The sequence below is a fragment of the Serinus canaria genome, chromosome 1, assembly GCF_022539315.1.
Source record: "Serinus canaria isolate serCan28SL12 chromosome 1, serCan2020, whole genome shotgun sequence".
Classification (NCBI taxonomy): Eukaryota; Metazoa; Chordata; class Aves; order Passeriformes; family Fringillidae; genus Serinus; species Serinus canaria.
In genome coordinates, this window is record NC_066313.1 from 81,083,461 (window position 1) to 81,097,593 (window position 14,133).

At 41.3% G+C, this 14,133-nt stretch overlaps 1 protein-coding gene across 1 annotated transcript in view; it reads left to right on the forward strand.

Annotated features, from left to right (window-relative positions):
• LOC127059869 (trichohyalin-like) overlaps nt 1-12,857 on the forward strand; it is a gene marked incomplete at both ends in the record, with an annotated part of 310,239 nt that extends 297,382 nt beyond the window's left edge. Inside the window, 1 exon segment of the mRNA XM_050977641.1 lies at nt 12,445-12,857. Coding sequence (XP_050833598.1) covers nt 12,445-12,857 — 413 coding nt within the window.
• Nucleotides 12,858-14,133: the final 1,276 nt, after the last annotated feature.

The following is a 14,133-nucleotide window of genomic DNA, read 5'->3' on the forward strand; positions in this document are numbered from 1 at the left end:
ATAAACAGCTTTTTAAGCAAAGAAGCACGATAGATGATTTTTTGCAAACTGAAATAAGCACAGCAAAATCTGCAAAAAAGGTTAGATACAATGACGTAAGAAGTGGATCAAATTTAGAAGACCTCCCATTAAAAAAAGAACTGTCATTCTGAGTGGCATTTTCAACAAACAATAAAAGAACAATAACTTCTGCAGTTATTCTCTTGGGTAGGTTCTCTGGTATTTCAGTAACAGGCAGATGGACCTCCTTTCCTTCTTCCCTCCCTCCCTCCCGCCCTCCCTCTCTCTCTCTTTTCTCCTTCCCCTTCCCATTCCCCTTCTTCTTCCCCTTCCTTTCTTTTTCCTCCTTCTTTCCAGAATCAGAGATTTGTCATACTGAAGTTGTACACCCAACCCTTGAATTTTCCCTTACACCAAACATAAGGATTTGCCCACCTTCATGATCTTTTAAGTCTAGATGTGCTTTTTTAGTGTAGTTGTTAAAAGTTCTCATGAGGAATCAGTATTGTAGGGACAAAAACATGTTTTGAACCCTGCATGTTTGGGAAGCCAAGTACCATACATGATATGCGTAACAAAGAAGGGAAATATAAAGTGAAGTAATTTCATCCAGGGGTTCTGTGGAGTTTGTGAAGTATGAGATTAAGTCCCAATCACTGTGGGTGAAGAGCTGTCCAAGGATTTGAGACCTCAAGGTGGAATTTACATAGATTTATTTGGAACTGGTAATTTACCAAATTAAAAAAAAATAATGAAAGCAAGATTTAAACCAGTTTATATATATACTTGTCGGATATGCATCAGTATCACCAGCTGGATTTAAAATAATTTTAGTTGACAGCACTGCATATTTTCTTATGTCAGTGAGTGTGTTTGTCAAAAAGCAATGTGAACATGAATGAGTTAAATGAAGGTTAATTATTAATTTCACAAAAAATCTTCACTGTAATCTATACATCACTAGGGAAAAAAAAAAAGAGATAAAAAAAGAATACATGTAACCAACTATTTTTTAATTAATATTTTTTTTTTTAAGTCCACTTTGAAAAGTACTGAAATTGCCTCCAGAACAAAAGAAGGAAGAAAATGCACACTGAACATGTCATCACCTCCCACCCTTCCTAGTAGATCCCAGCTACTGTGTTCCTTGCAAGCATCGAGCAGTTCAATAGAGGACTTGGAATCTTTGAAACACAGATGATGTCTTCCCCCTTCCCCGTAGTGACCGCAAGTTTCACAGCCTCATGCCTCCTTGATTTCTGGAACTTTGTCCCAGCCTATTTCTTCAGTCACCAATTAAACAAATGCCCATATTTGTGACTGTAAGGTTTTTAGCTACAAAAGCTGCCTTGTGGTACTTTGCCTCAGCCAGCCTCTAACGAGGCTCTCAGCTTCCCGGGCCAGCAGATGTGTGCTGGTGCTGCGTGTGCAGCTAAAAGCTTTCCCCAAGCAGCTACTGAGGTTGCCACTAACTCATGGGGCTCGTGTGTACATGGGAAGCACAGTCAGGAAATTAAATTTTCCCTTCCCATAATTAATAAGAGCTAAATATATGCGAGTTTGTTGTCGCTTTTTAAAGCACTGAAGCCAAATCAAAAAAATACGAGCATTTTCAAATAAAAAGTAAATATCTTTTTTTTTTCTAAAAGAGTTTTTAAAAAAACCCCGATGCTGTGTAATTTTGCAATTGAAAAAAAAAAATCCCTTTTTTAGCAAGTTTGTTCAAGGAATTATTTAACATTGCTGAGGCTGATTCACTGCAGTATGTAAGCATGCATTAAATGTGTAAGCACATGAGTTATCTCACCGACTTCGGTGCGTCTGTTTTCATTCTGAAAGCGAGCACAGGCTTCAGAGCTCCACAGAGTGAGAGGCTAAGTTAGGAATCCTCCTGCTAGGCATGTTGCTGAGGATTGTACATTTTGCAGAGGTCATTACATGGGATACTGTCCTTACAAATAAACCATGATTTTTATGAGAACGGTTCTGTGGAAATTCTGTGACCGTGTAAGTGCTTGGTGAAATAGGAGAAACAATATGCAACTGATCTGTTTGACAGCATATTGCCAGCACATTTTTTAGGTGAAATGCATTGAGTCCTGAAAAGAGATAATAGGCATTCTTTCTCTGAAACATCCAGAGCATCTCTTGGAGCATGGCTTGAGTTGTGCCGTGGAAACAAATTCCAAGGATCTTTTCTGTTCATGTCTTATTTTGCTACTCTGCAAAATCCTGTGTAATACTTAGACTGTATCAGGTAGAAAAAAAATCCAAGTGGTTTGTTGTTTTGTTTTGGTTTGTTTTGTTTTAATAAAGGGGTGAAAATCACTTGAAGATACAGGTAAATCTCAGGGTTTGCATATTTTTTAAGCAATTGTGATCTGGGTGTTCCAAGCTTCTATTCAGATATGATTTTTTTAAATAGAATTCTTCATATATTAGTTTCTAGTAAGCCTCCATTTTGAAAGCATACTATTTGTTCTCTGGTTCAAGCAAAATGAACACTGGATCCTACAAGAAAAATTTGGAAAATCAGGTCTAATTTGGGTCTTTATCATGAGCTGTTACTACATTGTGATTAAGTATGCAACCTACAGAAAGATAGGCTATCAATTTGAATGATTCTGTCAGAAAGCACTTAAAGGAGGCAAATATCAGAATTGATATCTAAGATGTGTCAAGGGAGGCATTTTGAAAAATTATTTAAAGATATATTATACCACTGAGATCTGTAGAGAACCTATGTAAAATTTTGGATAGACACCTCTGAGCCTGCTGTGTGTTGCAAAAATGATTTCTGTAATGCCATGAGCAGAAAAACTACATTTTGTGCTTATCTCATTAATCCAATAAATTATAAGCAAAATTGTTGTAATTATCTTTATTGAAGCACCATGTACACCTATGTCAGTGTGTATATTATAAATAATAAATTATTATTATTAGAAATGGTTGAATTATTAATTGAGGATAAATTATCTGACAAATACAGACACTTTTTTCCTGCTTGTGACTTGTTTATTCTCTGAAAATATTCCTTTTTGCATGTGTTTTTGAATAATGAAGGTTATTCAGCCTAGGACTGCAAACTGCACACTTAGATTGCTCAGGATTTGATTACGTGTGAATTATACGTGAGACATGAACATGCTGGTCACATGAGTGTGGTTCTGGTTCAGTGGCTGGAAGAGAGTCCCAAGGATCTGTGGGTGAGGGTGGTCATTGCAAAAGCACAGACCCCTCTTGGAGCTGCACCTCCAAGTCTTCTCACCCAGCTTGTCATTGGCGTTCACAGCATGTCGTGTACTGTCTCCCTTGAAAGCTGGTAATGTGACAGGGATCAGGAGCTTAACAGAATCAATGTATAATTAATGGCTTTTAAAACCTTCAATGAGTGAATGAGGAGCCCCACCTGGGGATGAGAGGGATGAAATGAACTATTAAGATGGGATGAGGATGCTGCACAGCAAGTGGATTTGAGGTGAAAGGAAAACAGCCTGGCAGCAGACTGTGTGCTGAGTCCCTTGTAGAGTTGAAACAGGTGTTTAGAAAGGTCAAAGCTTTTTGGGTATTTAGCCAGAGCCCATAAATACCAAAGTGTCCCAATAAAGTGACCTCCTAAAGTCCTAACCTAATAAATAGTATATCAGGATGGGGAGGAGCAAGAAACAGAAGTTCAGACATAAGAGAGGTGCAGGGCTTGTGTGGACCCAGCATGCCTCCAGCCATCCCTGCTAGGATGTAATAACCACTAGCACTGATGGACCTTAGGAGAACCCCTATGCTGGGTCCTGCTGTAGGGGCAACCCCTGGGGAGTCCCTGCAAGCTGCAGGGCAATCTTTTTCTAGGGTCCTGTTTGCCCAGCTCTCAGGTGGTCTGGCTGTGGTGGGTGAAGAGAGAGAAGCCACAGCTGCCAAGCACAACAGCCAGCCCGAAGCCATGCATGCGGACTTGCCAAGGGACCCCAAAATTCGTCAGCTTGGGAGCTGCTGCCAAGGCGGCGGCCGAGTGGCTGGGAAGGAGGTCCCACTGGTGGGCATTGCCCAGCCTGGGGCGGGCTGCAAAAGGACATCCCACTGCTCTGGGCAGTCCCTGAGTGTCACAAAGACAAATGTTGGAAGGCGAACACTCAGCCAAGCAAAAGGCAACAATTAATATTTCGGTTTGCTCGCAGATGCCTTTGTCTTGGCTGCTCATGCGGAAGTTCACTGTAAGAAAGGCTATTGTGCTGACAAAAATGTGTGCGAGCAAATGTTTACAGAAAGCAACTAGAGGAGGGCAGGCAAACAGCAAGGGCAGGGTCCCCTGGAACTGGGTGGGTTTTGAGGAACACCACCGTTTCCTCTGAGTTTGTTTGTTTCTGATCTGACTGCACTGAACCAGTTCTCATTGTGGGGGTGTGGCTCCTCGCTGCCCAGCTGCAAACTCCCTCTTTCCAGAGATGCGGGGTGTAGGTGACAAGAGGATGGCCCTGAGCCCCTGGAGCCCCAGGATGTGGTGTCACATGTGCAGTCCATGGGATGGAGGGGGATTTATTCCCATCCTGAGTCCTACTGCCAAGACGCCTTAAATTAAAAGCAGCGGGCCAAATCCAGTGTGTGTCTAGGTCTGCCTCTGATTTCAAGAAAAGCTGGATGCACATGGAATTGTGACAAATTCAGCCTTGCCGCCTGCTTGCTCCTTACACAGCAGGAGAGATTTGCTGCCTTTTACAGCAGCTACAGACCACCATGGGTCCGAGGAACAGGGAATGCAACTCAGGAAAAATTCTGCCAGTTCCAAGCACATCAGGTACCCAAAACCATGAAAGCCATGTTTTCCTGATGTTTTCTTTCATTGGAGATTAAGCGTCCATTTGTTTTCCAGCATTTGATGTTTCATTCCTAATGATCTCTAGCCTCAGGACCAAAGTTGTTTTCCTGACAGCAAACACCAAGTGTTTGCTGTCAGGAACACCCAGCCAGAGATCCTCACCACCACCTGATGGCCATGATCAGGGAATGCCATCCCTGTGGGGATGGCCCAGCCAGGCTGCCAGCAGCTAGAGCATCTCGCCAGTGTCCGTGATCTCTTTGCTCCCTCCCTCCCTCACTGCTTGTCCTTCTTTTTTGTTTTTTCCCTTTGGCTTATTATTAACTGCACAAAGGCAATGCTAAATAAGGAAAATATGCTTCCCAGCAACCGAAACTGACAAAAACAAAGATGGCATGTTTATATAATTAGTTACACATCTAATTTCTTTAAGCTTTTCTTCCTTTTAAATATCCAACAACGACTCCACTGCCCAAGCTATGAGTGAAGCTGAAATAGATGTGTAGCAAAGAAACTGGTGGGATAGGCTTTTTTCCCCAAAATCCGTTATAGACCTTAGGTAAATCCTGAGTTTTGGAGTCCCTCTGTGGCTGCTTTCTGTTGTGAGAGCAATTCATTAAAAGTTAATTAAAAGGTGAAGTTTAATATGTAGTTTCCTATAGCTAATTCTCCTAAGGCAGCTTCTTATGGCAGTAATGTATCCATTTTGTTGATGCTAGAAAACAAAAAGGCAAGATTGTCTAATTAAGAGGTTGGTGTTTAACAAGAGAGAGGTTTTCTAATTGGTGACTCTGAGTCCAAATTAATCTTACCACCGCTCATTTAAGCATTTTCAATCTAACTTGGACTTTTCCCCAAGAGTTTGCAAAATGTGAATAATTTTCAGGATCTTTGACATAACAGTATTCAGCCTACTTACTCCTGTGCTCATACCCCTTTGGGACTCAATTTGGATCCCCCTCAACACTTGAGCCACTTTTCTCTGGCTCCAGTTTAGGAGCCCTCTGAAGGTCTTTGCTGAGTAGGCTGGCTTTAAAGGTGGAGTTTCTTCTTTGTCTTTCAGTATGTTTTCACTCAAATATCTAAATGTGTGTTGCATTTCCACAGACATCAGTTATTTTTCTGGTAATACATTTTAAATGTTTTACAGAAATGAACACACTCCGTTTGATTATGCTGGTGCCAAACATATTTTTTTGTCTAATAAAAGACAAAGCATAACTGTATTCCTACTAATTCTAGTTTCTTTTGACAGTAGCTGCTGACTTCCAGTACTTGCAGTGGGAATACAGAAAAAGTGAAGAACACTGCTCCCTCCTTAAAAAAATATGGATTCATGCTGCCCAGACACACTTATGAGAAAGAGCAAAAATATCCTAGGCTGATATCACTCAGCTAGTTTTGGCCACTTAGACTTTAATTTTGGAGATGATGCTGGTAACAGTACATGGAAGAAATCTACAAACTATCACAAAAATAAAATAACTGCCTCAAAAGAAAAACAATTCTAAAATATAGACTATCCAGGACAGGTTTTTTTCTTTTTAAAAAGGTGGAATAATAACAATGGCAAAACTTGGTATGTTCATCAAGGCCTCTCATACAACTAAACTAAAATTGTAATCTGCCCAGAAAATGAAAGTGTTGTCTCAGGCCTAAACAAGGTGACATTTTATTTATAATGTCTTACTTAAATTTTTTGTTTCTGTGGTCGTCTCCAGTGACTCTGTCCCCAAGGGCGTCTGTGCATATGAAAAGCTGCTTCTCCTTTAAGAGGGGCTACATAGGCACAAAGTTTTCCATTTTTACATCAGTGAACCTCATGTGGTAATCTCACACTCTCAGGTAACTTCTGAAAGTTTAAAAAAAAAAATACTTCTTGCCACCAACATGACACTTTTCCACACCATCTATCCCTCCTTTCGCTTGTTCCCTCTCCTTTGTTCATGTAAATGCTGGCCAAGAAGAAGCAAAAAGAAGAGAAAGAGCAGGAGAGGAGCAGGAGAAAGGCCTCATTTCTTTGCAAAACCATGGAAAGCCCTGAATGTCCGTTTGCGCTTCTTGGGTCCTGCAGACTTACCGCGCCAGACTCTGAGCTGTGTGGTTGGAAAACATTTTCTGCCCGCTAAAAAAACTCTTCTGGATACGCCTTCGCATTCATGGTATGGAAGCTAAAAGTGGGATAGGCCTTACACAATTCTGGCTTGCAAAGTACACACACACACACAAAAAAAAAAATAGTGGTTCCCATAGAGGAACGCCCAAGCCTTCCGGTCTGTCCTCAGCGCACAAACACTGGAAGTACTAGAGTATTTTTGGGAGCTGGAATAATGTTCTGGGCATACTGAAATTAAGAGGGTTGGGCTTGTTTGTGAGCCCGCTGAGTTCCTCACTGCATGTTTTCCAAGAGAGAAATGTGAAAGATTTTCCCAGTTATAGTCCCCATACCTTTGTTAAGAAGGGATGCCACAAATCACGTGAATAATTAGTGACACTCTTAAGCGTCTAGCACTGTGTCCATTTATTTTCTTGGCACAAAATGTATTAGTTCTACACTATTCATTTAGTCTGCATTTAGCAAGAGATAAATTTTAGTCGGAAGCTGTACTGAAAGACAATATATACTGTATGTTGTAGAAAAATCTATTTCCTCTGAGACCATATCTTTCTTTTAAAAAAGAATTGGGAGAAATAGCGTGGAGTTAATATATGTGAAAACCTATGTTTTGCACAGCTTTTCATTGTTCAAATTTCCTAACTAAATGGCCAGCAGTGACCTTTTTAGGAATGCCACACTCAGCATTAAATTCTCACCAAAAATGCACATTTCTGTGATCCCCTCATTTAGATAATAGCTCTGTGACTCTTGTTATAAGTGTAGAGTCAAGGGAGGGAAGAAAAGAGAAAGGTTTTCTTTCTCCACAAACGATAATGAGACTTTTCAGCTATGCAGTAGAGTGGAGGGACTTAAGCCTCTCTAGGTGTTTCTGTTTTCCAGGCTTTGAGCTCTTGCTGTGCATTGCTCTCTCCATCCTGCCTCTGGAAGGCCTTCAACAACCCACGGCTTTGTCTCTCTGTGTTTCTCAGTTTAAGCTACACTCTAACAGGACCACTTTTAGCTCCCACATTGGAGCAGAAAACCAAACAGAAACGGAAATTGTTTGATGTATTTTAAGTAGAGAAGGCCAGTAAAATATTTTTTAATGGGGATACAAAATATTTCAGCCAACAGGATGCTGGTTCAGTTCCAGCACAGATGAGGAACAACTAAAAAGTTGATACCATCTAAAGGCTATTAAAGCCTTTGTAAAGTGAGTAGCTGCCTAAGTGTTATTCCCAGTGGCCACATCACAAAAGCACACTGACAAATAAGTCTGACTTCAGCTTCTTTCTTGTCGGTTTCTCAGCAAGCAGACAAGGAGTGAATGGTCGTGGGGAGAAGTCATCTTTTCAAGCAGGTTATCAACACTCCTGGAACTTTGTGCACCAAGCTGAAGTCTGCCCAGAAATTCTATCACGGACATGATGTGATGATATATAATATATTGATATAAGTCATTTCTCATGAGCCCTCTCTGATGGGCTAGTAAGTGTAAATCCATTAAAATACACCTTTAGAAAGCCAGTCTGAACTCATTCCCAACCCCATGAGAGAGAGAATGGATATCTAGATTTACAGTAGGTGTGTAGCCCAGTCTATCCATGCAGATGCCACCTATACACTGTGAGCAGTACCACATCCTGGCAGAGCTACTCTGCAGAAACCTGTGTTGGCCCCAGGAGGGAAAGAGCTGTGCCCAGGACAGGTACATGACCTAGGCCAGCCCTTTCTCCCAGTTCACCTCCACCCTCCTGCACTAAAGATACTCTGCTCCTGTACAGAAACTCTCCTCCCCAACATCAGCATGCTTCCCTCCTGCACCTGAGGATTTATGGGCTGACAGAAAAATAGGCAGGATTTTTCCTTAAAGGAGTACATATTCAGCAGAGTAAATTCTGTTTTACCCACACATCCCTCTGTAGTGCAAAACATGTGAGAAGGGAAAAGGCATGGAGAAGAAGTCTGATTCAGGAATATATGAGTAAAAAACTACATTTTCATGCATACACACAGACTTGTTTGCTGAAAGTTTCACATATATCAAATTAAAACAGATAAAGCAACAAACTCAGACATCATTTACCCATAGGGAATACACTCAGCCTTTATTTAGCCACTGAAAATTTACTCCTGCTTGTCTGTATCACTAACCTGCTTGAGTAGACTGATGTTTTGATGCCAGAATACCCGTAGGGTTTCCACAGAACATATCATAAGATTTACAGCTACAAAAATATCCTTGTAACAAAGCAAATTGGACTTAGATGTGAGCCCTGTGCATAGCTGCTCAGAGGATTGAGGGCATTGGCAGAAGAAAAGTTTAGCAACACATGAAGTTTGTTGTAAAAACATGGATACCTGAGGTCATGGGACACTTCTAGAGACTGGAAGAGAAAGGAGAGCTCAGAATTGCACTGTGGCTTTAGGGCAGAATTCAGATGCTACGAGTTATACCTGAATCTTTTAATCCTTTTATGAATATGGCCCTACATCTTTGTTATGGCTTTTAACATGACACTGAAGGTATTTTCCTGCCTCCCATTGGTGTTTAAAAAAAAACAAACCAAAAAAACCACACACTAGTCACAGGGCTGAGCGTCAGACCCCATTTCTGCATCACTTTCTTTGCGCAACATACTGGCTGCAAGATCCCAGCTCCAGAGATCCCATGTTGTCTCATGTGAAAACATGGAAGTAAATAAACTCCAGCCCCATAAGTGGTCCTGGAGATCTCAGAGGGTAACGTTCCTCTCACTGTGTCTGCTCAATAAGACACTCAATAAAGTTTCCTCAGTGCTGAGTGAACCAAGCAAACACAGCCTATAGAGGGACATGCGGCAAAGATATTTTTAAGTTCCACTTTTATTTGAAGCTTAGGATTGCTTTAAAGGTCTCCATTTTCTTTTTCATAGTGTAGAGTGAAGCTTAAAAGTGGCCCCAACTTGCAATGAAAGCTGCAACGAATTTCAGCAAATAAAAAGCCACTTAAAGAAAAAAACACTACTGTCCTGGCTGGGAATTTTAATAGTGCTGCACTCACAGCCAGACTGCTTGTAACTTTCCTATTAAAATGTTAAATCGAGAGCATTAAACAGCTTCCAATTAAGGGGTATATTATCACCTCGATGCACAGGGAGTTTCACACGTAAATCCCTACGTATTAAGAAGAGAATATACCCTGTGGCTTTTTAAATAACAAATAAAAGTTAAAAGAGATTTTTCAGGAGGTAGAAGACCCATGGAAAGGCTTATATTTTAACACACTCTGAGCACAAGAAAAGTAATGTTTGAAACTGTATAGAAAGAGTATTTATCTTCATTTTTCCCCCACTATTCCCAAATATTTCCACTGGGACCTACTTACTAAGATGAAAGTCTCAGTATTCCATAGGACTGGAAATATTGATTTTTGAAGGACTTTTATATGCACAGGCTGGAGGTGCTATTGGTCATGTCTCGTTTACACTGAGGACATCTTTCCCATGGCCACAGTGCCTACTCTATGTGTTTAAATTCCTTTTTTTAAGGCAAAGGCAAATCTGTTAATTAACCTGGGTTAATATTAATTAAAAGAGTCAGAAACAGTTAAGAACACCCCCTTAGCATTTCTCATATTTCTAAGGGCCTTTTAAAGTAAGATGTGAAGAGCTTCAAGTTTCCCAGCCTACACACAGGCTTAAAATTTTTCTGTGTACACTCAGGGAATGATGAACTTTTGGAAAAATCAGACAAAGTCCATTAGCAGTCGTTGCTTATGATTAAAGCCACAGTTTATTCATGACTGTTCACTATGGTCAACAAAAGCAAATCCACCTTGCTCCTAGGCTTGTGGGTGAATATCAGCTGGCTTGGTTGGGTCGAGGCAGGGAAGTACAACGCACCAGTGACAAGAGTTTTCAGACAATTTGCTAGTGGTCCTTGAAGCAGGAGAGACACTGGGGGCTGATGCTAGGTCCAGTGGATCTAAATGGCCACTCATTCCTGCTGGCCTCATCATCTTGCTGAAGTTATCTGAAATGGTTGCTCCGCAATAGGGATAGTAGTGAAAAATCCTCAAGGAGATGATATCTGTGCCTTTCCACTGTGGCAGTAGCTGTAATGTCCTCAACTGCTTGAAATTAATGTAGAGCAATTTAAAATGAAGATTAGGTGAAGCTCTGCTGGACCAGCAGAAGAAATTCTAGCCAATGTTTTGAGGTTCTTGCTGTTCAATTAGGCATTGTAGAGAGTTAGGTTCTATGCCACCTGGTCAGGAACCACCTCAGAAGTTCCTGGTGCCATCCAATGCCCATCCTGTGCCGCGTCCCCTGTGCCACAGGACAGCACCAGGAGGACTCAGGCACCTCCACAAGGCTCATTTAATTGAATGGTCTCTCCTATCTGAGGTCTAAGCTTTTCTTTACACAGAAAAGCTGCGAGGTGCCCTTTGTGCATGTAGTTTCCCATAGTCTCCTGTGATATGGCAAAACCAATTATGGGTTATCAAAAGAAAAATTTCCTGCTTACACCAGTCTGGGGCTGGTCATGAGTGAAGCCTTGTTGGCCTCTAGCCACCAGCAGAAACTGCTGCTCCAATAGCAGACAAATGTGGAAGTGCAGGAGCCCTGAGAACATTTTGTTCAATGCATGGACTCTTTTTAGTTCAGGGAAGTCAGCAACCTCCTGCCCTTCTTTGAAAGAGTCTTCCCTATTTTTCCAGATTTTGACTTTTAGAGTTGTTAAAACAATTTTAGGAAGGAGCAGCTGACAGACAAACAGACTGACGAAAGGTCAGTCCTCCTCGGTGAAACCATATGGCAGTACTTGTTTCAGTAAGGCCAGGTGGTGACCCCAAGTTTTCTTTCAGGTCTTGCCAGGAACAAGGACTTGGATGCACAAGGGAAAGAGCAGTGAGACATCTGATAGAGCTTGCTGGGCTGCACTGAAATACACTGAGAGGGTGCAGCTTGCTGGGAGGAGGGAGTGTGGGCTGATCATATGATCATAGAATATTCTGAGTAGGAAGGGACCCAGAAGATTGGTCTACCTTTGTAACCAGCTGTGCTGCTGCACTGTGGGAGAGGAGGAAACATGGTTCTCTAGTGGTGTGCTTGTCCTCACTTCCTACAGCCCTGCTCTACTACATGGCTGCTGCAAAGTCAGAGGAAGGAGCTCCCACAAAGAATTTCCCTGAACCTCTGTAGCACCTCCTGCACATGGATGACATGGAGGAGCAGAGGCAGGAGGATGGCACCTTCTGGGACAGCATGAACACTCTCTCTGAAAGTTATTGTCTTCAAAGAGGAAAGAGGCAGGGGGAGCAGCATCTTCCCCTCTGACCCTTTCCTCCCTAAAAAGCACGCTCAGAGCAGCTTCTGCACAGGATCTTCTTGGCATGTCTTTCTATGCTGCAGCAAAGGCAGCATCTGCCTGGTCTGGCTTCTCCCCTTCATGGGACCATTGTGTTTGGAGATTGTTTCCATGTTCCATCAAAAAATACAGTCCACAATATCCATGTTAATGTGGCATTTCAGGAAATGGTATGAGAAAGAAAGAAAGAAAGAAAGAAAGAAGAAAGAAAGAAAGAAAGAAAGAAAGAAAGAAAGAAAGAAGAAAGAAAGAAAGAAAGAAAGAAAGAAGAAGAAAGAAGAAAGAAGAAGAAAGAAGAAGAAAGAAGAAAGAAAGAAAGAAAGAAGAAAGAAAGAAGAAAGAAGAAGAAAGAAAGAAAGAAGAAGAAAAGAAAAGAAGAAGAAAGAAAGAAAGAAGAAGAAAGAAAGAAGAAAGAAAGAAAGAAAGAAAGAAAGAAAGAAGAAGAAAGAAGAAAGAAAGAAAGAAAAGAAGAAAGAAGAAGAAAGAAAGAAGCAAGAAGAAAGAAAGAAAGAACAAGAAAGAAAGAAAGAAGAAAGAAGAACGAAAGAAGAAAGAAAGAAGAAAAAGAAAGAAGAAAGAAAGAAAGAGAAAGAAGAAAGAAAGAAAGAAAAAGAAGGAAAGCAGAAAACATGCATTCAGGTCAGCATCTCAGATGGAAGAAAAGGAGGCTACCTAATTTCTTATTTATGCATCACATGCTTTTGACTAAAAACACCGAAAACTGATCCACTCTTTTCCATCACAGACTTCCAAGTACTGTGGCATCTCTAAAAACTTTGCTATAAATTCTTGGTTTTGCCTATATTATTCATAAAGAGTCACTATTTATCAACAGTTTTTAAAAAACAAGATACCAACAAAGACCAAATAACATACCCTTAGACACATGTTTTCTCAAATCACAATTTTAGTTTGTTCCCTTGAGATTTTTTACCAAAGCAGGTTTTGCTTTTATATCTCTCCTCTCCTCTCCTCTCCTCTCCTCTCCTCTCCTCTCCTCTCCTCTCCTCTCCTCTCCTCTCCTCTCCTCTCCTCTCCTCTCCTCTCCTCTCCTCTCCTCTCCTCTCCTCTCCTCTCCTCTCCTCTCCTCTCCTCTCCTCTCCTCTCCTCTCCTCTCCTCTCCTCTCCTCTCCTCTCCCTCTCCTCTCCTCTCCTCTCCTCTCCTCTCCTCTCCTCTCCTCTCCTCTCCTCTCCTCTCCTCTCCTCTCCTCTCCTCTCTCCCTTTGTTGTTTATTTAATAAGCAAATGCTGGTTATATCCTGGGAGTTTAGAGGGGACACTTGGTGAACCTGTTATTCATCACAGTAATTCACAGAATCTGGCACGAGCTAGATGGACAATATTCCATTGTTTAAAGTGAGCTCTGTCAATCTTTGCTATTGATATTAAACAAAAGTCAGGATTATTAAAGCATATGGGTACATGGCCTCCTACACTGGCTAAGCCTTTGCTTTGAGAATGTGACTGCTGTTGTTGAGCATTCTGAAAAATATATGTAGTATGTTACAGTACACAGGGAATCGCAGATGTCAAGGGGAAATGATATGTGAAAGCCGTGTACGTTTAAAAATGCAGCACTACTGTACCTTCTTAAAAGAAAAAGAAACTTTCCTCCTTCTCCCTCCTTCCCCCTGTTGCCAGTTAAAATGAACTGCCAGAGCCTGGATAAAGATACAAACAGGATTGCATACCTTACGAAGCCTACAGTGACTCTTAGACTTTGATCTAATTCTATTTGCTGCTTTATGATGCATGAAGCTGTCAGATAAAGAGGTGTTCAAAAAAATCCACTCGAGCTGTCAGTGCTGACAAGCCCTGTGATGGATTACAGAGAAAACAAAAGGGTTATCACCTTAACCACAAACATTTA